This window comes from Pituophis catenifer, unplaced genomic scaffold, assembly GCF_029215685.1.
Source record: "Pituophis catenifer annectens isolate HBS135680 unplaced genomic scaffold, rPitCat1.0.hap2 SCAF_9, whole genome shotgun sequence".
NCBI lineage: Eukaryota > Metazoa > Chordata > Lepidosauria > Squamata > Colubridae > Pituophis > Pituophis catenifer.
Genome location: NW_027256889.1, coordinates 27,229,766 through 27,252,521, shown reverse-complemented (window position 1 = coordinate 27,252,521; position 22,756 = coordinate 27,229,766). Strand labels below are relative to the sequence as shown.

Sequence of the window (22,756 nt, the reverse complement as noted above, 5' to 3'; positions counted from 1 at the left end):
CTTGTCCTTGCCTGTGAGGCTTGTGTAGTTACGGTGCTTCTTGTTAACTTTGGAGAGCTACTCTACTGTCAGTTGGGGTGGGGCTTAGACTAGCATGTCTCTGTGTGGATTTTGATCATGTGTTATAAGAGCGTTCCCTTTGCTTGATGCTGCCTGTTGGAAAGGTTGCCCCCACCTCCTGCCCCCTCGTGACTTTGGGAGCCAGCTGAGCCTGTGGGCTGCTTATGGGCTGAGGGTTGAGTAACTTAATTGTACCAAGACTCCAGGGAATAAAGAGTCCCAGTGGACTTCATCTCAGCTGTGTATTGAGAGTGGGAGCAAGTTATTAGAGCAGGGCAAGTAGTCAGTTTCTGGGATATGGACTTCAACTCTCAGACTTCTCAGCAGTGGTTATACAGGCTGGGGAATTCTGAAATTGTAGTTCATGAACATGGAAATGACTAAGTTTTAGAAAAATCTGCTCTGGAGTCTAGTGTTTTCTGGCAGTTGCGTCTGCTATTTAAGTTTAGGGAAGGAATATAGTTCACTGGGGCTGATCTAGTTACACTTGCTGGCCTCTAAAATGCACTTTAGTTCTCTTTCAGCTGACGGCTGCAATGTCATTTGTAAATAACTGTTCACAGTCCTTGGGTATTTCCCTCCTTTTTGTTCTGAGTAAAAAAGTATGTGATGTGCAAAAAAAAAAGTACTTAACTTCAGTGCAATACATTTAACTAGAAGTGTCCACATGCACTCTGTGAGTGTGGTTATATGTATGTATATGTGCGTGCATGCGCACAAGTGTGTTTATGTGGGATCGATGGAAGGGGCGCAAAACCATCACCCTGCCCTTTTCTGACTTATGCATCTTTAAGCAAATGTCCAGTCTATGCAAAACCTCCATTAGTAGCCTGAGCTGAACGGACTTGGTAAGATAAGAATCTCTCCAGTTTTGGTCACTGCTTGGAGACCTTCTCAGCTCTGTCCTGCTCCTCATAAGGGAGGGAACAGGCTGCTCTTCGCTGGTCATGAAGCTGTTCTGAAGACGGTGCCCTGCTGCCACCTGCCTGCCTTATTTCCAAGACGTTCCAAAATTTCAAGGTACCAACAAGAGACAGGTTAATCTTGGGAGAGATGGCAGTAACATTGGTGAGTTCTTATCTATTAAAGCACAGGAAATCTTGTTTGGAGCCTCTATTGGACCAGGATGTAAATGCTACTCTCTTATCATATCCTTTGCGTTCGCTTCAAGTCTAAAAATAGCATCTTCTGTTTTTAGCCAATATTTCCTGCTAGCGAGGGCTGGTTTTTCAACTTCCGCATTGTTTATTGTTTCTGAGCTTTGGAGTCTGTTCTGCACTGAAAAATGCCAAGGAAACTGGATATTTTTATGTATGGTGTCTGTGTGTTTGTGAAAATGGGTGGAAATGGTATGTTATCCACACTGTGTTTTCAATGGTGTGCATGCCGGTCAAACCCAGTTTCTATGCAGTGGACACTTTCAAGTAAATGCATTATATTTTCCTTATCACTTGGGTGTTTTAGTTTTTCTTCCCACATACAGTCTTCACTAGTAAAGTCCAGGGAAGAATGATTATTGTTGTTGTTCTTATTTTGAAATATGTTATTTGAAGTTTTTTCTTTTGTTTTGCAGTGTTATTTCTTTCCAAATACTAAGATACTGGCTTAGATGATGTGGGCAAAAGACAAAGTACGTTTTATCTAGCCAGTGTCAGGATTTAGGAGTGGAGCTAGATGTGGGACTCTACTGAATATCAGAAAACAGTCTAAGCCTCTCTTCCGATTTTGGATTAGTCCAAATTAGGATTAAGGCATACCAGGAAATAGGTATCTCCCATTGTTCCAACCATGAAAGTTTCAGATGCACCTTTTCCTGTCGGGGAGAAAAACATCAACTTGTGCAAGTTGTGGGGAGAGAAAACCCTTTAGTTGAAGAGAAGTGATTTCCTTCTTTTTTTCCAGCAGGCACTTTCCCACAAAGAACGATTGATTGCTTCCTAGAGTAAGGAGCCTGGAGACTCCAAAGGTTCTCAGATAATTTTTGAAAGTGCCTTCCTGAGTCCCCTTCACTTTTGGACTGTGATCTAAATCTTCATGATCAGACTCTGGCTGGGTTTCATGGAAGGGTAGCCAGTTTATGAAAGGCTTAACCACTGCAATGCACAACTGCTACAGTTTGGTTAGTCTTCATTTGGTAATTGATCAACCCATTGTGTTAACTCATGATTTGAGGTGGTCTGTGAATTGGGTGAATTGAAAGATCAGGTTATGCATGTTGTGGGAACCCTGCCTCAGTGTTGCTATGGCTAAACTCCACGACCTCGGAGGACACGATGGGGAGAATTTGAAGTAACCTGTTTCTCTCAGGAGTACCTATATTATGTTTAAGCACATTTAGTTTAACTATGAAACCTGGGATCAAATATCTGTGCATTGAGTGATGTGAAGATGCTCACTATAGGTACAGTACTTCCAAAGGAAGAGCTTTCCAAAACACCAGAAGAATAAACAAAGTTGTATTTTTGAAGAATGTAAAATGTGAAATAGGGTTTGCTACCTGCTCCAGTTTGTATAAAATTAATATTGTACTTTGAAATATCTGCAAGGAATTAGAAAATAATTTTTTAATTGAAGGCAATATTAGTAGCAATTAAATATTAAATGCTTATTTAAATATGGTGCCTATGGATGATTTCTTTCTTCAATAAATGAATTACTGGGGAGAAGATACACGCCAATTCCCATGCCATTCACTTAGATGGCAGAAAGCGTGCCGAGCCATTCTGTGGGCCTCCAGTCAACAAGAGGGGGAGCATTGACATTGGACTACAAAACAACTAAAGTTGGAACACCTTTTGCCTCTGCTTGAACAGGGAGCAGCAGGATATCCTAATTCTTTTTCACCTGCTTCTTCCAGTGTGCTTTTGTGGGAGCTAGTTTAAACTGCTGGAAGTATCCTAGGCCATCTGGACCAGAATCTCAGCCAGGTGCAGCAGGAGGCTGGAGTCAAATGGGAATCAGAGCACTCATTTCTCATATGGAGGCCTCCACTGTTTTCTTTCATAATATTTTCATCTCCAATTTCTTTGTCTGCAGAATATAAAAAACAGCAGCTTAATATAATCATAGGGATGCAAGGGATCTTGGAAGTCTTCTAGTCCAGCAGGCAGGCAGACCTTATACCATCCTTGTCAATATTTTCTTGAAAACCTCCATCAATGGAGCATCCACAAACCCAAAAGGCAAGCCTCAAGGCCCCTTATCTTTATTGCTCTTCACTATGCACTTTCTAGGGCCTTAGCATCTTTTTTGTATCGTGGTGTGTAGAGGTAAATGGTTATGGTGTCAGGCTGTGTGCAGCAAACTGCCTCGCCTCAGATGCTATGTATCTTGCCTGCTTGTATGATCTCATTCTGGCTCTGATCTGCATTATCTCACCTTGCCTTCACCATCAGGATGATGGCATCTTAAGGGGGGCGAATAGTATTACCAATTAAAACGCTGTTGCTGGTTTGCCTTTTCTGCTTGTAAAAAACTATAAAAAGCAATAAACACTGTGAAGGAGAGAGGCATCTTTGCACAGAGCAAATGACTGGACCTGATTTCTACAGTGGTGACTAGAGTTGGACTCAGTATTCCAAGTGTGGCTTCACTAGTGCAGCCTCATTAGCTTTATACTATCCCTCTGCTGATGCAACCTAGGACTGCATTGGCTTTTTTGGTGGCTGCATCATGCTGCTGGCTCATACTTAATGGTGGCCCATAGGACACCTACATCCCCTTCACAGTTTACTGTTGAGCCCCTATTCTACACTTGTGCATTTCGTTTTTCCTGCCTAAGTGCAGGACTTTGCTTTTCTCACCACTGAGCTGTATCTTGTTGCATTTATTTTATTTTATATCAAATTTATATACCGCCCTTCTCCCTAAGGACTCAGGGCGGTATACAGCCAAAGTAAAAACAAAAACTACAAACATTAAAATACAATTAAAAAGATATATAAATATTTGGCCCCATAATTAAAAGCAATGACAAAACAATTAAAAAAATTTTTAAAAAGTGTTAGGCCAGCCCGGCTTGCTGGAAAAAGAAGGTTTTAAGGGCACAGCGGAAGGCACCGAGGTCTTGGATTCTCCTTATCTCTGGGGGCAGCTGGTTCCAGAGGGTGGGTGCCCGCACAGAGAAGGCCCTCCCCCTGGGGGTTACCAGCCTACATTGTTTGGCTGATGGCACCCTGAGGAGGCCCTCTCTGTGGGAGCGCACAGGTCGATGGGAGGCTGTCGGTAGCAGCAGGCGGTCTTGAAGATATCTAGGTCCTATGCCATGGAGCGCTTTAAAGGTGATAACCAACACCTTGAAGCGCACCCGAAAGACCACTGGCAGCCAGTGCAGCTCACGCAGGAGAAGTGTTGTATGGAAGCGCCAAGCAGCTCCCGTAACTACCCGCGCGGCCGCATTCTGGACCAGTTGGAGCCTCCGGGTGCCCTTCAAGGGGAGCCCCATGTAGAGAGCGTTGCAGTAGTCCAGGCGAGAGGTGACGAGGGCGTGAGTGACTGGGCACAGGGAATCCCGATCAAGAAAGGCCCGCAACTGGCGGATCAGGCGAACCTGACAAAAAGTCCGCCGTCAGATGTTCCTCCAAGGACAGCTGCGTATCCAGGAGGACTCCCAGATTGCGCCCCCTCTCCGAGGGGGCCAAAGACTCGCCCCCAATAGTCAGGGATGGAGTCAACTGACTATATCGGGATGCCGGGAACCACAGCCACTCAGTCTTGGAAGGGTTGAGCTTGAGCCTGTTTCTCCCCATCCAGATCAGCACAGCCTCCAGGCACCGGGACATCACTTCAAGGGCATCGTTGGGGTGGCCTGGGGTGGAGATATACAGCTGGGTGTCATCAGCGTACTGATGGTACTTCATCCCAAAGCCACGGATGATCTCACCCAGCGGCTTCACATAAACGTTGAACAGAAGGGGTGAGAGGACCGACCCCTGAGGCACTCCACATATGAGAGGCCTCGAGGTTGACCTCTGCCCCCCTGCCAACACAAACTGCAACCGGTCTGAGAGAAAGGAGGAGAACCACCATAACACGGTGCCCCCCATCCCCAACTCTTCCAACCGGTGCAGCATGATATCATGGTCGATGGTATCAAAAGCCGCTGAGAGGTTTAACAGGGCCAGAACAGAGGAGCAACCTCTGTCCCGAACCCTCCAGAGATCATCAACCAACGCGACCAATGCCGTTTCCGTGCTGTGCCCGGGCCTGAAACCTGACTGGAACGGATCTAGATAAGATGTTTCCTCCAGGTACTGCAGAAACTGTCGTGTGACCACACTCTCAACAACCTTCGCCACAAAGCAGAGGTTGGAGACAGGATGATAGTTGGCTAATACTGCCGGGTCCAGGGAAGGCTTCTTGAGGAGAGGCCTCACCATTGCCTCTTTCAAGGCCGTGGGGAAGTAACCCTCACTCAATGAAGCGTTGATAATTCCCTGGAACCAGCCTCGTGTAACCTTCCGGGAAGCCAGTACTAACCAGGAGGGATACAGGTCCAGTAGACATGTGGCCGCACTAAGTCTCCCCAGAATCCTGCCCAGGTCATCGGGTCCCAGAGTCAAACTGCATAGGGCCCAATGCTGCTAAATCTGCCAAAGGCCTTCTGAATTTTGAGTCTATCTTACTTAAAACTTCAAGGAGACAACATAGAAATTCAGCATTTGCTGTGTTTGCCACCTAGAACACTGTACTTTGACCTACAGATGAACATAGGAAGTCTATAGGTAATCCTTAATTTACAAGCTATCTTTTAATGAACATTGCAATTATGCTGGTGCTGAACAGAAGGATTTATAACCTGTACCCCATATTATGGCTGCTCTAGCACTCCCACAATCGCATGACCACAATTTGTATGCTTGACAAAGTGGGAAGCTACAACTGCCTCACACCCACCTATCTTCTCTCTCTTGCCCTGTTGGATTTCTTGGGTCTATTTCCCATCTGGCCTTGGGCCTCCCTTCCTCTGCTACACATTGCTCTACTTACTTCTTCTGAAGATTGCTTTTCCCAAAGGGAATCGGGCAATGTGATACGTGGCCTTACTAAGCAGAAACTCCCTGGTGCTGTCCTGAAGCAAGTGCCATTCTGAAAAGCAGCTGCAATCTCAAACCAAGCACTGTGGGGACTCCCAAAATGTCCCCCATTTCTGAAATGGCCCAAAGCCTTGCAATTCATCAGCTGATTCTCTTCAGAAAGGCGATTTTCCAAGATCACTTTTTCAACACAGCATCAGCTAATGTGATGTGTGGCCTTCCTGCAGAGGCCAGCCTGGCACCATTCTGGAAGCGGGTGCTTCTGACAGAACTGTGAATGGAGGCCACCTCCAGAACGGTGCGAGATGGCCTCAGTTGGGCAGAATTTTGAAAGGAGATCTTCAGAAGAGGTAAGTGGAGCAAAGCATGATGGGGGGTGGAGGCCCAAGTGTAAGAGACCCTGCTGGGTTGAGCTGGGGAGGACTGCAGTATGGGTCAGGAATTGTGCCAGGCCTCCCAGGGACTCTCCACACCGAGGTACTCTCTGCTACACTTAACAATTGCAATGGGGAGAAGCTCATCCTAAAGCTGCCTAAAGAAGGTTGGCTTTCCAAAGCCAGGCAAGAACCAGGAGAGGTTTCCCACAAGCAAGCTGATCAGTGAAGAAAGTTCTGAAAGCAGCCACCACTTTAGCAAAGAATTGTCAGGGCCCTGGAAATGGTGGCTGCTTCCAGGAGGCACGGGGAGGACGCCTGAGTGCTATAGGTCCATTGGGAGAGGTTGGGGGGAAATAGAGGCAGAGGGCACTGCAGCATTCTCATGGTCTGCCGTAAAGGCAAATGACCACAATGGCACTGTAGCTGTCATAACTTTGAAATGGGGTTGCATATAATTTTGGGGTATTGGTCATAACTTTGTTGTTAAGTGGCTCATCGTTTCTTGAGCACAACCCAGGGGTGAAATCCAGCAGGTTCTGACAGGTTCTGGAGAACCGGTAGCGGAAATTTTGAGCAGTTTGGAGAATCAGAAAATACCACCTCTGGCTGGCCCCAGGAGTGGGGTGGGAATGGAGATTTTGCAGTATCCTTCCCCTGCCACGCCCACCAAGCCACGCCCACAGAACCGGTAGTAAAAAAAAGTTAGATTTTACCACTGGCACAACCTGCATATATTCTGCATATAGGTTGAAGAAATAATACGCGGGCTTGTTTCACTCCTTTGCCAACATGGAGCCCGTCTGTTTCGACGTCTTCGGTCTGCACTGCGGCTTCCTGACGCTTCTCGTCAGAAGAAAGGCTGGCCCTGGGATTCCCATTCTTTCCAGCATTTCCATAGCTTGACAGATTCGACACAATGAGACCGAGAGGCTTCTAGTATAATGAGCGAAAGACCTCGTGGCTCTCCTTCGGCCCTTCTTTGGCTTCCCCAATTATCCAGCGCTGTGATGCTCTTCGCATTGCAAGGACGGAAGAAAACCGATGTAACTTTCTGAAGAGGCATCAAAGCCGGCAAAGCGTTACCCGACAGAGCACTTGAACTCCCTGCTGTTCCCCGGTGAAAAATAAGAAATAAGTCGCGAGGCAGCCTGAAAAGTCGAACTCGACGGCGCCTTTCTCCGGCTAGGCGGGCATCACCTCTTCCGGGATGGGGGAGGATGCCGAGGCGCCGCTCTGGTCGTGCCTCTCGGTGGTGGGGCCGCCCGGCCGGCGCGCCGGAAGTGCGTAACCGGCGCCGGAAGAGCCCGCGGATGCCGGTCGGCTTGGGGTGGTGGGGGCTGTGGGCCATGCTGACGGGCCCGGTGGCGCGGGGGCGGCCACTCCCTTCTTGCGCGGGTGCCGAGCGGCGCGTCTGCCTGGCCGGGGCGGCGGGCCAGGCGGCGCGGGCGCGGGCGGCGGCAGTTCTACGCGAGGGCGGGCTAGTGGCGGTGCCCACCGACACGGTCTACGGCGTGGCCTGCTTGGCGCAGAACTCGGCAGCCGTCGAGGCCCTGTACCGGCTGAAGGGGCGCCCCGCTGGTAAGCCCTTGGCCATCTGTCTGGGCGACGTCGAGCAGGTGCACAGGTGCGCGGGCCGGGAGAGGCCGGGAGCGGCGGGGAGTGGCAGGGAGGGCGCCCCAGCCGCTGAGCCCTTTTCACCCACACAGGTACTGCCGCGTCCCGGTGCCCGAGGAGCTGCTGCGGGATCTCCTGCCCGGCCCCGTGACGTTGGTGATGCCGCGCTCGGACGCCCTCAACGCCGACCTGAACCCCTTCACGCCGGTGAGCGGCGGTCGGGCTGCGCTCCTGGGGCTGGGCGGTTGCCCCCTTCCCCCCTCCGGGGTGGACCGGGCGCCTCCTTTTAGTAGCGCCTGTCTCTCTTCCCCTCCTGCAGCTGGTGGGCGTCCGTGTCCCCAATCACCACTTCGTCAGGGAGCTGGCCAGGGCCTGTGACGGTCCTCTGGCTTTAACCAGCGCCAACGTCAGCGACAGGGCGAGCAGCCTCACCGTCACGGTAAGAACGGCTCTGGCCCCGCAGCATGTTTGGAGCCACTCCTGGCCTTAAGGTCAGCAGGCTTTTATAGAAAAGGGCTTGCTTGTGAGAAGTTTGCTTGATGTGGTCTGGAACTTGACAGCCTTATATCTTATGGTTCTGGACTGAACCTAAGTTTGCTCTGTACCTTCTTGCTCATGGATTGATTTAATGCAAATAAGAACAGCTGCCAATGCCATAATCACAGTGTATAGCAATAATTAATACTGTGGGATTTGTTGTCTAGTTTGGAAATAATCACCAGCCAAAACTTCCAAGAGAAAACAATGGTAATTTTATTCTTCACTTTGCAAAGCGGGTGGACCACGCACACACAGGTACAGTGGACACACCCTAAATCATCAATAAATTTGCCTTGTATTCCCTAGTACCGTTACAAATTTACCTTCCACCTCTTCTTCATTGGCTTCGTAATGACATCACAACCTATCCAAAGTGTCTAAAATGAATACATTATCTCTGCCCCATTACATCTCCCACTATACTAATTCTATCTCCCCCTGCCCTTATTTACAAATCTCCTTTTATGGTCCTAGTTCCTAGGGGTTGTCTTTAGAGTAACTATCATATCAGTAAATTCTGGTTATGGCCTAACCAGCAGAGGCCTCTAATCCTAGCCCCTATGTACAATTTTCAGGCTTCAGCCTAGTTCATGAGATTAGAGACATATACAATGTATTTTGTTCACAGGCCAACATGTCTTCCTACAATTCTGTAAAATCAATACAACTCTGTTTCCCACAATGCAGTATTCTTGGCATAGGGAGCTCTACAACATTCAAGTCCAAAGGGCTTCCAAAAGAGCCATGTTTTTCTTCACTTGTTTGGGGCCAGGAGGAGTTATTCCAAAGGAGAGGTGCCCATCCATTGCACATCTCAATAAATAGGGATGTTTAGCAGACATTCTCTGTTTTTGGATTGGGCAGGCACAGTTCCAACCTTTTGCTTTGAACAGAATCCTGCCTGCCTTTCCCAGGCTTCTACTGTCCAACCGTCCCCCAATAATATTTCCTATGAAGTGTACTAAGCAGGTTCTAGGAACTAATTTCTTATGTATCTTTTCTTCAGGAATTCCAGGAGCTTTGGCCTCATCTTTCACTGGTCATCGATGGGGGTCCAACTGGGGATGACTTTAGTCCTGAGTGTCGGCTAGGCTCAACTGTGGTTGACCTCTCCATCTCTGGAAAATACAAGGTTATTCGACCAGGATGGTAAGCAACACATTATTTTAGGGTTGTTAAGTAGCTTACACTTGCTTCTTATGAAGGGGAAGCATTTTTGTGGTCCAAAAGAGTTGATGATGCAAAATACCATATTTTTCGGACTATAAGATGCACCCGAGTATAAGACGCACCAAGATTTTGAAGAGGTAAACAAGAAAAAAAAAGTTTTTGCCCTCCAAGGCCCCCAGGAGCATTCTGCAGGCCTCCCAAACCTGTGCGTCCTGTTTTTGCGAAAAACAGGCCTGTTTTTGGCAAAAACAGGATGAGCAGGCAGGGTTTCTGGAGGCCAAAAATGGCTGTATTCGGTGTATAAGACGCACCAACACTTCTACCCTCTTTGGGGGGTGGGGGAGTGCATCTTATACTCCAAGAAATACAGCAGATACCTCTCGTTTCTGCACGTGCCTTGTGGACTGGGGAAACCCAAGTTATTGTACTGTATTGTGATAGTTTTCATTGCATTCCAGAATATTACAGCAGGAATCCCCCTCCTTTCCTGGCTCTATTTTGTAATTATCTCTTCATTTTTTTTCCAGTGCACTTACTCAAACTCTTGAAGTCCTGGCATCCAAGTATGGATTGAGAGCTGAGGTGTCTGGGGACTGAAATATTGGACCTTGGGGGCACTGAAGTGCTGTCAGGCTTTTCCAAGCCAAGAAAGTAAAATGTTTATGTGACCATTATGATTTCAAAGAGACTCTCCCTTAGGTGACATCCTTGATGCTGTTGCAGCTTCAGAAATTGTCCAATTTGTGACTTTGAGGACTGTGGCCAAATGGCTGGATTTCCTTTAAGACTTAAAAGTGCAGCTATTTCTGATTGCCTGAAGCATTTCTACATCTGGTTTGTCACACAGACTAGATAACTTTTCCTACTCTGTCTAAAGAAGCAAGCTTATGTGAACTGAAATCAGATCCTGCAAAGGATCATTAGAACATTTGGATATGAATAATTCAGTTGAACACATTGAATAATGTGGGAGGGCTGAATGCAGAGGGTTGAATATAGGACTAAATAAATGGGTGCAGCTATCTCTGTTGACCCGTCTCATAACCTAACAGAAGGACCAATGTTGTTAAATGAAAACTATGCAATTTATGTGGCATTTTCCTCCCTATAAAGACAGGGTCTAGTTAGGATTGAACCCAATTATTGCATGAATAGGAGACCACCAAAAATCCCAAGGCAATAAAGTAGTTTGGAAATAGAAAAACACTTGGGGGGGGGGTGTTAGTGGCAGATTTTCTGCCTAGATAAGAATATGGACAATTCAAAAGTTGGGATTGACTGTTAACCTTGAATGGGCTGTTACAGAAAAAATTAAGTTGCTGAATGAGAATAGTTTTCTCAGACCTCATAACAATTACTGCAGAATGAATAAATTTGTCTTAACTGAACTATAGGTTTTTGCAATGTTTTTATCCCCCAGGATTTATTTATTTATTTATTTATTTTTCATATTTGTATACCGCCCTACTCCCGAAGGACTCAGGGTGGTGAACAGCCATAATAAATACAAATACATATAGAAGTTAAAAACTATTAAGAAACAGATTAAGTAATTTAGGCTCAAAGATTAAAAAACATCCAAATTTATCTAAAGAGGTTTAAAACCCAATTTAAAAGACAGTTTAAAAGCCAATTAAAAAGGGAGAGTTAGGCCAGACCAGCTTGTTGGAATAGAAATGTTTTCAGGGCTCGGCGGAAAATGCGTAAGTCTTGGATGTTTCGTAACTCCGGGGGAAGCCCGTTCCAGATGGTAGGTGCCCCCACAGAAAAGGCTCTCCCCCTGGGGGCCGTCAGTCGACATTGTTTGGCCGACGGCACCCTGAGGAGTCCCTCTCTATGGGAGCGAACTGGTCGGTGAGAGGCTATTGGTGGCAGGAGGCGGTCTCGTAAGTACCCTGGTCCTGAGCCATGGAGCGCTCTAAAGATAGTAACCAAAACCTTGAAGCGCACCCGGAAGACCACTGGGAGCCAGTGCAGCTCGCGCAGGAGGGGGGTTACATGAGAGCGCCACATTGCTCCCATTACCACCCGCGCGGCCGCATTCTGGACCAGTTGGAGCCTTCGGGTGCTTCTCAAGGGGAGCCCCATGTAGAGAGCATTACAATAATCCAGGCGTGAGGTGACAAGGGCGTGAGTGACCGTGCGTAACGAGTCCCGATCCAGAAAGGGATGCAACTGGCGAATCAGGCGAACCTGATAAAAAGTCCTCCTGGCTACGGCCGTCATATGCTCTTCAAAAGACAGCCGTGAGTCCAGGAGGATGCCCAAGTTGCGAACCCCATCTGTGGGGGCCAACAACTCGCCCCCAATAGTCAGAGATGGCGCCAACTGACTATATCGGGACGACGGAAACCACAGCCACTCGGTCTTGGATGGGTTGAGTCTGAGTTTGTTCCTCCCCATCCAGATCCGTACGGCCTCCAGGCACCGGGACATCACCTCGAGGGCATCATTGGGGTGGTCTGGGGTGGAGATGTACAGCTGGGTGTCATCAGCGTACTGATGGTACTTCACCCCAAAACCACGGATGATCTCACCCAGCGTCTTCACATAAATGTTGAATAGAAGGGGCGAGAGGACCGATCCTTGTGGCACCCCACATATAAGGGGCCTCGGGGTCGACCTCTGCCCCCCTGTCAACACAGACTGCGACCGGTCAGAGAGAAAGGAGGAGAACCACTGTAGAACAGTGCCCCCCACCCCCAACCCTTCCAACCGGTGCAGCATGATATCATGATCGATGGTATCAAAAGCCGCTGAGAGGTCTAATAGGACAAGGACTGAGGAGCAACCCCTGTCTCGAGCCCTCCAGAGATCAACCAATGCGACCAATGCTGTCTCTGTGCTGTACCCGGGCCTGAATCCCGACTGGAACGGATCTAGATAATTCGATTCATCCAGGTACTGAGGCAGTTGTCGTGCAACCACACTCTCAACAACCTTTGCAACAAAGCGAAGGTTGGAGACAGGACGATAATTTGCTAATACAGCTGGATCCAGGGAGGGCTTCTTGAGGAGGGGCCTCACCACCGCCTCTTTCAAGACGGTGGGAAAGACACCCTCACTCAAAGAAGCATTTATAATCTCCTGGAGCCAGCCTCGTGTCACCTCCCGGGAGGCCAGTACCAACCAGGATGGACACGGGTCCAATAAACATGTGGTCGCCTTTAGTCTGTTCAGTATCCTGTCCACGCTTTCGGGAGTCACAGGATCAAACTCTTCCCAAATAATATTCTCAGGACCTGCCCCTGTCATCTCCTCTGGATCAATCCAGTCAGAGTCTAGCTGTTCACGAATCTGAGCAATTTTGTCATACAGATATTGTACAAAATCCTCAGCTCTACCCTCCAAGGGGTCTTCCCGCGTCTCTTGATGGAGCAGAGAGCGGGTCACCCTAAACAGGGCAGCTGGGCGATTATCTGATGACGCAATAAGAGTAGAAAAGTAGTTACTCTACTCTTATCGCCACTAGGTAATTCTTAATATGAGATCTTACCAGTGTTCGGTCGGATTCAGAACGACTAGCCCTCCAACTGCTCTCTAGGCGTCTTTTCCGGCGCTTCATCTCCCTCAGCTCCTCAGTATACCAAGGAGCCAGGTGAGACTGGTACCGGGTCAGAGGCCGCAAAGGCACGACTCAGTCTAAAGCATCAGCCGCCGCCCTATCCCAGGCGGCCACTAAGTCCTCAGCCGAGTCGTGTGCTAGAACCTCAGGAAATGGCCCAAGCTCCATCTGGAATCTCTCAGGATCCATCAGGCGCCTGGGGCGGAACCACCTGGTCGGTTCCGCCTCCCTGCGGCGGGGTGTGGCGGTTCGAAGGTCCAGGCGAAGGAGGGAGTGATCTGACCATGACAAGGGTTCAATCACTATATCCCCTATCTCGAGATCACTCAACCACTGTCCAGAGACAAAAACAAGGTCCAGTGTGTGTCCCCCCATGTGAGTAGAGATTATTATGGATTGTTGATTATATAGATGCAAGTGCACGCTATTCCATATGCTCTGAAAATAACATCTAAAATGGAAGTGAAGGCAGCGGTTCCTGAAGTCTTAAATACAGTGTGCATTAACAGCCATTCTTTGTCTCTCTTCTGACCTTTTTTCTGCTGAACTGCTGCCTGAAATGGAACAGGTGCTGATATTATTTTATTGAAATAATAAGCAGAGTTGACAGTGGCATTCCCAATACTAGAATATAACAAACAATCTTCTCTTGGAAGGAAAGAAGCCAGACTAAATATATGTTTGTAGTTTTGGGACTCTAGCAATAACATATTAGTAAAAAACTTAGTGTAAAATAGAATTTAATATTGTAAGCTGCCTAGAATTACCCTGCTGGGGTAAGATGGGAAGCAAATAAATTTGACAGACAGATCTGGCTGAAGAAGAAGGGAAGGCTGGGGAAACTTTCCAGTTTAGGATTTTCTGCAGAGTCCAAACTGTCTTTTGGGGTACAGAGGAAAATAAAATTGCTTAACGCATTGTAAGCCATCCTGAGTCTCCGAAGAAGGGCGGCATATAAATCAAATTAAAAGAAAAAAGATGCATTTTCCATTTTCCACTTGACTTTACTTGTCAGAAGTTGGCTGGGAAGTTTATAAATTGCAATCGTCATAAATGTGAGTGATCATGTGCAACAGTTGTAACTTCAAAAAAGATAGGTGATAAGACACTTTTTCCAAGGCCATTGTAACTTTGTTGTTGAATGGTCAGGTCAAAATTTGAAGAGTAATGGGGAACTTTAACTACCTTGACATCAACTGGGAAACAAACTACACCAGTGAAATATCAAACAAGTTCCTGATGAACCTAGCAGACAGATTTTTCTCCCAACAGGTAGAGAACGGAACCATTTAAGTCCAGCTATAGTGGACTTAATTCTCACTAACAGAGATGAAATTATAGCAGGGGTTGAAGTTACAGGAACTTTGGGGGAGAGTGATCATGTGATATTGGAATTCAACATAATGCCGACACAAGCAATAGAATAAAATCAAACAAATGTCTTAGAGATGTTAAAAGAGTTGATTTCAACAAACTTGGAGCCTGGGAAGGTTTCCATGGATGGAAATTGTTAAGGGGAAAACAAACTTGAGAAATACTGAAAAATATAAAATCTCAGTCTAGCATAGTACATTGAAAAAGAAATCACAGAAGAAACCAGCAAGATTGCATAAAGAACTGAAACAAAAAGTATAAAAGTGGAAAGAAGGAAACATAACTAAAGCAGAATACCAGCATATAGCCAGAATCTGCAAAGATAAAGTCAGGAAAGCTAAGACTGAATGAACAAAGACTTGCAAATAACTTTTAAATAATTTTAGAAGTTTCTTTCAACACGTAGAAACAAAAAAGGAAACTATCAGTCCACTAATGAGAGAAGATGGCAAGGAGGTGACAGGGAGCAGGGAGATAACAGAACTGCCTAATTCATTGTTTGCATGTGTCTTTACACAAAAGGAAAAAATAGTCCAACCTACTAAAAGCAGAACCGTAAAAGATAGATTAGGAATAGAAGTCAATAACAGATTTTTAAAATTTGTAGGACATTATTCACTGTAAATGAGTCAGCGCTTTAGAACAGCTGTCTCCAACCTTTTGGGCACTAGGGACCAGTTCCATGGAGAGGTTTTTCTGCAGACCGGAAGAGATGTGGTTTCACGTGCTGCCTGCATCCTGTGGACAGGGTTTTGCTTGTTTGCACAGCCCGATTTCTGGCATGCTGCAGACTGATGTGGGTCCATGGACTAGGGGTTGGGGACCACTGCTTTAAAAGATAAGCTCAAGATGCAAAAGGATCTTGACGAACTTGAATACTGGGCCCTATCCTCAAAAAAAATGCTATTCACTGGTGAGAAAACTATGGTTTTAGAATTAGGCAACAAAAACCAAAATTGCAGATTTAGAATAGCTGGTACCTGGCTTAACAGCAGGATCCAACAGTCCTAGCCAGCAGTGTGCTGCAGCTACCAAATAAGCCAATGCAGTACACATGAAGTATACTGCTTTGTTAGACCACATTTGGAATTCTGCATAGAGATTTTCATAAAACAAGGCACACCTATGCATTTATGGAAATGCCACCATAATTCCCCCCAACATTACAGTGAATGTAACAAACACACGTGCATTGTGATACCAAAAATGTGATCTTTGGTGCCTCTTTTGTAGATTTGAGCATTTTCTGAGTCAAAAGATGAAAAATCAGCTTGTTTTGAGAAATTGTAAATGTTCAAGGTCAGATTGCTTGCAAACTAACTTTCGGGATGCCGCAATGCACGACGGTGTTGTCGAGGAGAAGTTGCAACAAGATTAGCTTGTTCCTAGGCAAGGTGCAGACTTACGACCTCACCTTCCTTTAATACAGTGTTTCTCAACCTTGGAAGCTTGAAGATGGGTGGACTTCAAGTCCCAGAATCCCCCAGCCAGCAGCGCTGGGAGTTGAAGTCCACCCATCTTCAAGCTACCAAGGTTGAGAAACACTGCTTTAATAGCAGAATAATGGTCGGTTACAATTGGAAGTTTTTTACACTTAAGGCAAGAAAAATCAGCTGTAGAGGTGCAAACTAGGTGAAACTTGGCTTAATGCCAGGGGCTGTAACCTTGGAGTCCTACTGGACAATCTCTTTAAATAGGAGCCAATAGTGAGCGACGGCAGCTCAAAAAGCCGGGCTGCCCGCCAATGGCAGCGGGGAGAGGGCGGGGCCACACCAATGATAATGATGGCGGCGGCTGAGGAAGCGGAGAGGCTGCGGGGCGGCCTCCGGTCGGGGCTGCGCGTCCTCCGTGACCAGCACCGGGGCTGGCGGGACACGCTGGCCTCCTGCTTGCCGCTGCTGAGGGCCCTGGGTAACGTGGGCCGGCAGGCGGAGGCGGCGCGGAGGGTGTCCTTCGGGGAGACGCCGCTGAGGGCTTTCGCGCGGCTGCCGGAGCGGCTGCGGCTGAAGCAGCGGGCGGCCATGGAGGCGCTGCTGGCGAAGCTGCGCCGGGAAAAGCTGTAAGGGCCGCCGCTTCCTCCTTCCCTCCTTCCCTGCGGGCCCAGCCGAGCCTCCTCTCCTCTCCTCATCCCTTCCCTTCCCTTCTCTTGACAGGCCGGCGCTGCGGGAGGCTCGGGATGCCGTCGGCGCGAGCCTGGCGCCGCTGCTGGTGCTCGGGGGCCTCGGCCAGGACCCCGACCCGCAGCCCCGCGCGCCTTCTCCGGCCTGGGCCGACTTGGTGGCCGGGCTGCAGGACGCCGAGGCGCTTTTCCACGCCGTGTATCCTTCGCTCCCTCCTCCTCAGCAGCGCGGGGAAGGGCGGGCGGGGTGGCTGCCGCCGTCTGAGGCCTCCTTAACTGAGCTCCACCCAGGTACTTGGAAGCGCGGCTGCTGCTGCTCTCGCTCAGCTACCGGGACGTGGCGGGGGTGCAGGCGGGCCCCCAGGCCTGGGAGCGGATAATGCAGCGCGGGCAGCGTGGAGATCGCGTGGAAGGTAAGCGGCCGGCGGTGGCCTTTCTTCGGCCCTCGCACCGGCCTTTCCTGCCAGGCCCTTGGGGGGAGAGGGGGGCAGACTGTTGACTGGCTCCCTAGGCCAGGGGTCAGCAACCTGTGGCTCTGGAGCCTCGTGTGGCTCTTTCATCCCTCTGCTGCGGCTCCATGTTGCTGGTCGGCTCCGCAATTGATAGGGCTTTCGGTTAGGACAGGTAGAGGAAAAAGGATGCTGCGCTAGGAGGAGATTCCGTGTTAGGAGGAGATTTAATTGTTTTTAATGGTTTAACTTTTAATGTTTTATATATGGTTTTTAAATGCATTGTAAGCTGCCTTGAGTCTTCGGAGAAAGGCGGCTTACAAATTGAACAAACAAATACATAAATAAATAGATTCTATGGTGGGGGACTTCCGGTTGGCTCCAGAATTGAATGGGGGCTTCTGGTTAGGACCTTTGTGGCTCTGAGTGTTTAAGGTTGCTGACCCCTGCCCTAGGCTGGCCGCTCCGGAGAGCCGCTTGGGCCTGGGCCCAGCACTGCCCCATGGCCTGGCTTGGAAAGCTCTTGGGTGCTGGCAGGAGTCCTCCCTTGGAGGGGGGGGCTTGAGGGGGGCAGGAACGCTCCTAGCTCGCTTGAGGCGCAGCCCAACCTACCCAGCATGGTTCTGGAGAGGAAGGAACCTGCACCTCGGAGCTCCTGGAGGAAAAATCAAGAGGACCTGTGGCAGATGTTTTACCAAAACCGTTTTTCTCCCTTTGCCCAGAAACATTGTTGAAAGCCGCCTTCTTCCTGGAGGACGCATGAGGAGCACAAAGCAGCTTGTTTGCTCACCCCCAGGGAAGGATTCTTCAGGAAGCCCTGCTATTCGAAGGCCCCTGGACTTGGAGTCTGCCCTGGGGTGAGCCCCACTTGCAGGATTGTGTTGTGACTAATTGCAGCTCAGGTTCTTTTCCAACCTGGAGCACAGTTCTTGACGGCATCTCAAATAAAAAAGATTTCCTGCCCTTAAGGTGTCCGCTTTCTTTTTTAGAGGAGCAGGCAGGGCAGGGCTTGCTTATAGGGCCTGGTTTTGCCAAAAGGAGAAGATCAGAACTAGAGAGATGGGTGCCCAGAGATGGGCTGGGTTCTCTTCTGGGAATTTTGTGGCTTAAGAGGAGTCAATTGTTGGTAGCTCATTGTTTGCTGCTCAGGGTAGAGACCTGCTTCTGTAGAGGAGAAGAAATAGTTGCCATTTCTGATGCCTTGCAAAGATACAGCTGGGCTCATGGGCTTGGCCTAGTTTACAGTGATGCTCCAGGCATAATCTGTTGTTCTCACAGTATTTTAGGGCTAAACATAACAATAAAAATTTCACTTTACTGCACTTGGTCCCTTTCTTCAAACGCCTCCTTCAGCATTATCATGTAGGCAATGCAGTGCTCTGTAAGAAAGCGGTCCCCAACCTTTCTGCTTTGGCGGACTGGTGAAGGGGTGGTGGTGAGAGGGGATGGTTTAACCCACGATGCTTGTGCAAATGCAGCTTCGCACGCTCGCCTGCCCACTAGTGTTGCCTGGTTTCCACCTAGTCACGGACAGGAGGTTTGGGACTCCTGCTCAAGGACATTCAGGTTTTCTTACTGCTCAGATTGGAGATGTGCTGTTTTTATGCTTTAAAGTAGTTGACTCACTTTAAGGGCACTCTTACACTTTCTCATGAAGAAGAGAAGCAAACTTGGGAAACTCCGAAGGGGAGGTGTCTCTTTCCTTACTTAGCTATTTAAAAAAAAGGGTAAGTTCCTTTGTAGACTCCACATCCGGACAACATCAACTGGACAACTGGTATTCATGGGAATACCAGTAACCCTCAACTTAAAAGCACAGTTGGGATCAGAATTTCCATTGTTAAGCAAAGCAGTTAAGTAAATCATGCTTGATTTTATCATCTTTTTTGTCATGGTTATTAAGTGAATCATGCAGTTCTTAAGTGAACTACACAGTCATTAAATGAATCTAGCTTCCCCCATTGACTTTGTCAGAAGGTATTTGAGAAAGTTGCAAATGGCAATCACACAATCACAAGACACTGCAATGTCATATATAATGCCTACTGCCAAGTGCCTGAATTTTGATTTAAGTGTCTGTGGGGTTGCTGCGATGGTACTAAGTGCAAGGACTAGTTAGAAGTCACTTTTTTCAGTGCGATTGTAAACATGAACGCTAAACAAATAGTTGCAACTCGAGAACTACCTATAGCGTAAATTAAATAACCATTTTCCAGGATTGTATATTAGTTGTGGAGGGCAGCTGCAAGACATACCGTGTATCTCCAAAACTATTTTGGGCGCCAAAATGAGCACTAGGGCTTATTTTTGGGGAAACAAGATTTCAGGCAAGTGCATGGGGACCAACAGTACCTGGCAGCACCTGCAGCCTGCTGGTCCCTTGGTCAATGCACTCGGGGCCCGTGCAGCACAAGTGAGTTGATTCTCTGTCCAAGCAGCAGACAAGGCGGGGAGGCAGGTAACCCAGACACGCTGCAGGAAAGCTGAGAGTGCCCAGTGGTCAGGTGGCTGCTGGAGGCTTGTCTTCATGCAGTGGCAGCGGCAGCAGATGGAGGCAGAGGCGCGGGGCGGAAGGCAGGTGATCACAACGCATTGCGTGGCAAGCCAAACACGCAAAAAGAGCCTCCTGCAGCTGCCCTCCCACTCTGGGCCACCAACTGTCAGCTTTCCCGCAGCCCACTCAGTGTGTCCAGATCACCTGCCTTCTCCCACGCGCCTCTGCTGCTTCCACACGAAGACAAAGCCTGCGGCTACCAGCCACTCTGACCCACTGCCTCTTGGCTTTCCCGCGGCCTGCGGGGTGCATTCAGATCGCATGCCTCCCCCCACCTGCCTCTGCCTCCACCTCGCAGGTGCTCTATACAAGGTGTTTATTCTCCAGGCATTTTTGAATCAGGATCTCTGTACAGTCTTATGCCTTTTTGTATTCATGTTACAAAACCAAATACCTTGGTGTGAGTAAGTATGCTAATAAATGTAAGGAAAAAACCTCTCGTGGATTTACTTTCTGTATGGAAGTTCATGTTCTGATCATTCCTATTACATAGTGGATCAACAATATGATAAAATCTGGTGCTACAGAATTCTAACCATCCCATAGATCTTGACATAATTGTTTTATTTCTTCATAGAGACATCTTTAAGTGAAAAGTATCAAACATGACGAGGCCCTGTGATACCACTCTGGCCAGGAATGCTGAAGAAGAAGCTTTATATACTACTAACTCCCTGCTTTCCAAGACATTTGTCGAAAGCTAAGAATCCAAAACATGACCTGGGCACCACCTCATAGGAACTGCTGGAGAAGGTACAGGAGGAGTCTTTGTACCCCTTATACTGGAGCTAAGATCCAGGCCATCCCCGACTGGGCCAACCACTTTGTAGGGGATTATCTGCTGGTTACATTAACAAAAGAGAAAAAGAGTTTGGGTCCTTCTGGATCCCAAGACTCCAGTAATGAACATGGGCTTGCTAATAACATAGATGTTCCCTCTCACAGTTTTTCTTCTTCCAGCCAATTCCTGTGGGCTCCAGTATCCATCACAGTTTTGTCTCAATATGCACAAGTTCCTCCGGCATCTGGGAGAACTCAATGCTGAACGAGTAGCTGTCCTACCAACCAAGCATCTGATGTGATCCCTGCAGGACAATCAATTTCTACGACAACACACTGACATTTCTGGAAGAGGGGGATGCTAAGAAGGAGCTCTTTATACTACTGTTCTCCCACTTCCGAGGTCATTCAAGGAGTCATGAAGAAGCGTCTCCAATTCATCAAATGGTCTCTTCACCATCAAACCATCCAGTGTCTTCCATCACCAGGTTCTGTTCCTGACCCTGCAGCACCATCAATTCCTGTCCTGATTCCTGTTCTTGACTCAGCAGCATCATGGAGAGTCACCCTAATAGATTTTGTCATCCAACATCTACAAGAAACAAAGATGAGAGCTGAAACTCTTGAGTCTGATCACCCGTGCTTTGCAGTCCAGTTGGCTTGCCCGCGATCAAGGACCCGGTAGACCTGTACATTCTGAGGCTCTTAAAAACCTAGTTGCCAGGAATATCTGCACACCAATCAAGCATGGGCTCCGGTGACACTGGGACTCCTGAAAGCCTATGCTGGCTTGATCCGGTGATTCTGTCCCTTTGCTGCCTTTCAAATAGACTGGGATGGACCGACTGACCATTTTGGCCTCTTAGAAATGACCTGCCACAGCTGCCAGGAGGGTACGTCTCCATGTGGCAGCTGGGTCAGGGGTTAAGTCTGATTTGTGGGTCAGTGGTGTTGCAACTGGATCAGAGGCGGGGGGGCAAGGTGTGGTTCGGATACTGGGTTGTCTGATATCGGGAGGATGTGAGTTTCTTTCTGGGTGGTCTGGTGGTGGGACCCTTTTGATCGACTAGAGGCGCTTCTTTATGGCTTCTTGCGAGCAACGTGGGAAGTGGGAGATCAGGAGCGTGTAGAGCAGTGGTTCTCAACCTTCCTAATGCCGCGACCCTTTAATACAGTTCCTCATGTTGTGGTGACCCCCAACCAGGGGTGGGTTCTAAATTTCTTTTACTACCGGTTCTGTGGGCGTGGCTTATTTTGTGGGCATGGCTTGGAGGTCATGTGACCGAGTGGGCGTGGCTAGCTGGTCATGTGACCGGGTGGCCATGGCTATGTGTATAGGGACTACTCGGAGGGCTGAAAAAAAGTCATTTCTGCCAGGTCCTCGCACTTTTGACTGGTCCTCACACTTATGACCATCCTCACATTTATGCCTGTGCAGCATTCTTAACAACCATGTCACTCATTTCACAACTGCTTCTCTTCAACATGGTATAAGATAGGGCAAAAAACGTAAAATGTGAGGACAGTCGTAAATTCGAGGACTGGTCAAAAGTGCGAGGACCAGTCAAAAATAACTTTTTCAGCCCTCTGAGTAGTCCCTGTGCACAAAAAGACTACCCAGAGGGCTGAAAAAAGTCATTTCTGACAGGTCCTCGCACTTTTGATCAGTCTTCGCAGTTATGACTGGTCATCATTTATGCCCATTGTAGCATTCTTAACAACCATGTCACTCATTTCACAACTGCTTCTCTTCACCATGGTGACAAGATAGGGCAAAAATGTAAAATGTGAGGACAGTCGTAAGTTCGAGGACTGGTCAAAAGTGCGAGGACCAGTCAAAAATAACTTTTTCAGCCCTCTGAGTAGTCCATATGCACAAAAAGACTACCCAGAGGGCTGAAAAAAGTGATTTCTGACAGGTCCTCGCACTTTTGACCGGTCTTCGCACTTATGACTGGTCATCATTTATGCCCGTGCAGCATTCTTAACAACCATGTCACTCATTTCACAACTGCTTCTCTTCACCATGGTGACAAGATAGGGCAAAAACGTAAAATGTGAGGACAGTCGTAAGTTTGAGGACTGGTCTAAAGTGCGAGGACCAGTCAAAAATAACTTT

The 22,756-nt window shown here is 48.1% G+C and overlaps 2 protein-coding genes across 4 annotated transcripts; both read left to right on the top strand.

The window, feature by feature from the left end:
• The first annotated feature begins 7,782 nt into the window (after positions 1-7,782).
• YRDC (yrdC N6-threonylcarbamoyltransferase domain containing) lies at positions 7,783-11,184 on the top strand. Its single transcript, XM_070949550.1, has 5 exons — positions 7,783-8,096; positions 8,179-8,293; positions 8,406-8,525; positions 9,633-9,775; positions 10,324-11,184. The coding sequence occupies exons 1-5, from the start codon at positions 7,783-7,785 to the stop codon at positions 10,391-10,393; spliced, it is 762 nt and encodes a 253-aa protein (XP_070805651.1). The 3' UTR covers positions 10,394-11,184.
• Positions 11,185-16,516: 5,332 nt separating this feature from the next.
• AIRIM (AFG2 interacting ribosome maturation factor) lies at positions 16,517-22,143 on the top strand. Of its 3 annotated transcripts, none has more exons than XR_011600750.1 (6): positions 16,517-16,794; positions 16,889-17,053; positions 17,146-17,267; positions 18,026-18,160; positions 20,435-20,610; positions 20,818-22,143. XR_011600750.1 is itself a non-coding variant. In XM_070949651.1 (4 exons), the coding sequence occupies exons 1-4, from the start codon at positions 16,517-16,519 to the stop codon at positions 18,064-18,066; spliced, it is 606 nt and encodes a 201-aa protein (XP_070805752.1). In that variant the 3' UTR covers positions 18,067-18,266. The 3 variants fall into 3 exon arrangements, 1 of the variants encoding a protein (XP_070805752.1); XR_011600749.1 differs by having other exon boundaries at positions 20,803-22,143; XM_070949651.1 differs by lacking the exons at positions 20,435-20,610; positions 20,818-22,143 and having other exon boundaries at positions 18,026-18,266.
• The last annotated feature ends 613 nt before the right edge of the window (positions 22,144-22,756 follow it).

Coding starts and splice junctions, on each gene's coding strand:
- YRDC (XM_070949550.1), top strand. CDS start 7,783: ATGCCGGTCGGCTTGGGGTGGTGGGGGCTGTGGGCCATGCTGACGGGC. Junction 8,097..8,178: donor GACGTCGAGCAGGTGCACAG/GTGCGCGGGCCG, acceptor TCACCCACACAG/GTACTGCCGCGTCCCGGTGC. Junction 8,526..9,632: donor CGAGCAGCCTCACCGTCACG/GTAAGAACGGCT, acceptor TCTTTTCTTCAG/GAATTCCAGGAGCTTTGGCC.
- AIRIM (XM_070949651.1), top strand. CDS start 16,517: ATGATGGCGGCGGCTGAGGAAGCGGAGAGGCTGCGGGGCGGCCTCCGG. Junction 16,795..16,888: donor AAGCTGCGCCGGGAAAAGCT/GTAAGGGCCGCC, acceptor TTCTCTTGACAG/GCCGGCGCTGCGGGAGGCTC. Junction 17,268..18,025: donor GCGTGGAGATCGCGTGGAAG/GTAAGCGGCCGG, acceptor CCCTTTGCCCAG/AAACATTGTTGAAAGCCGCC.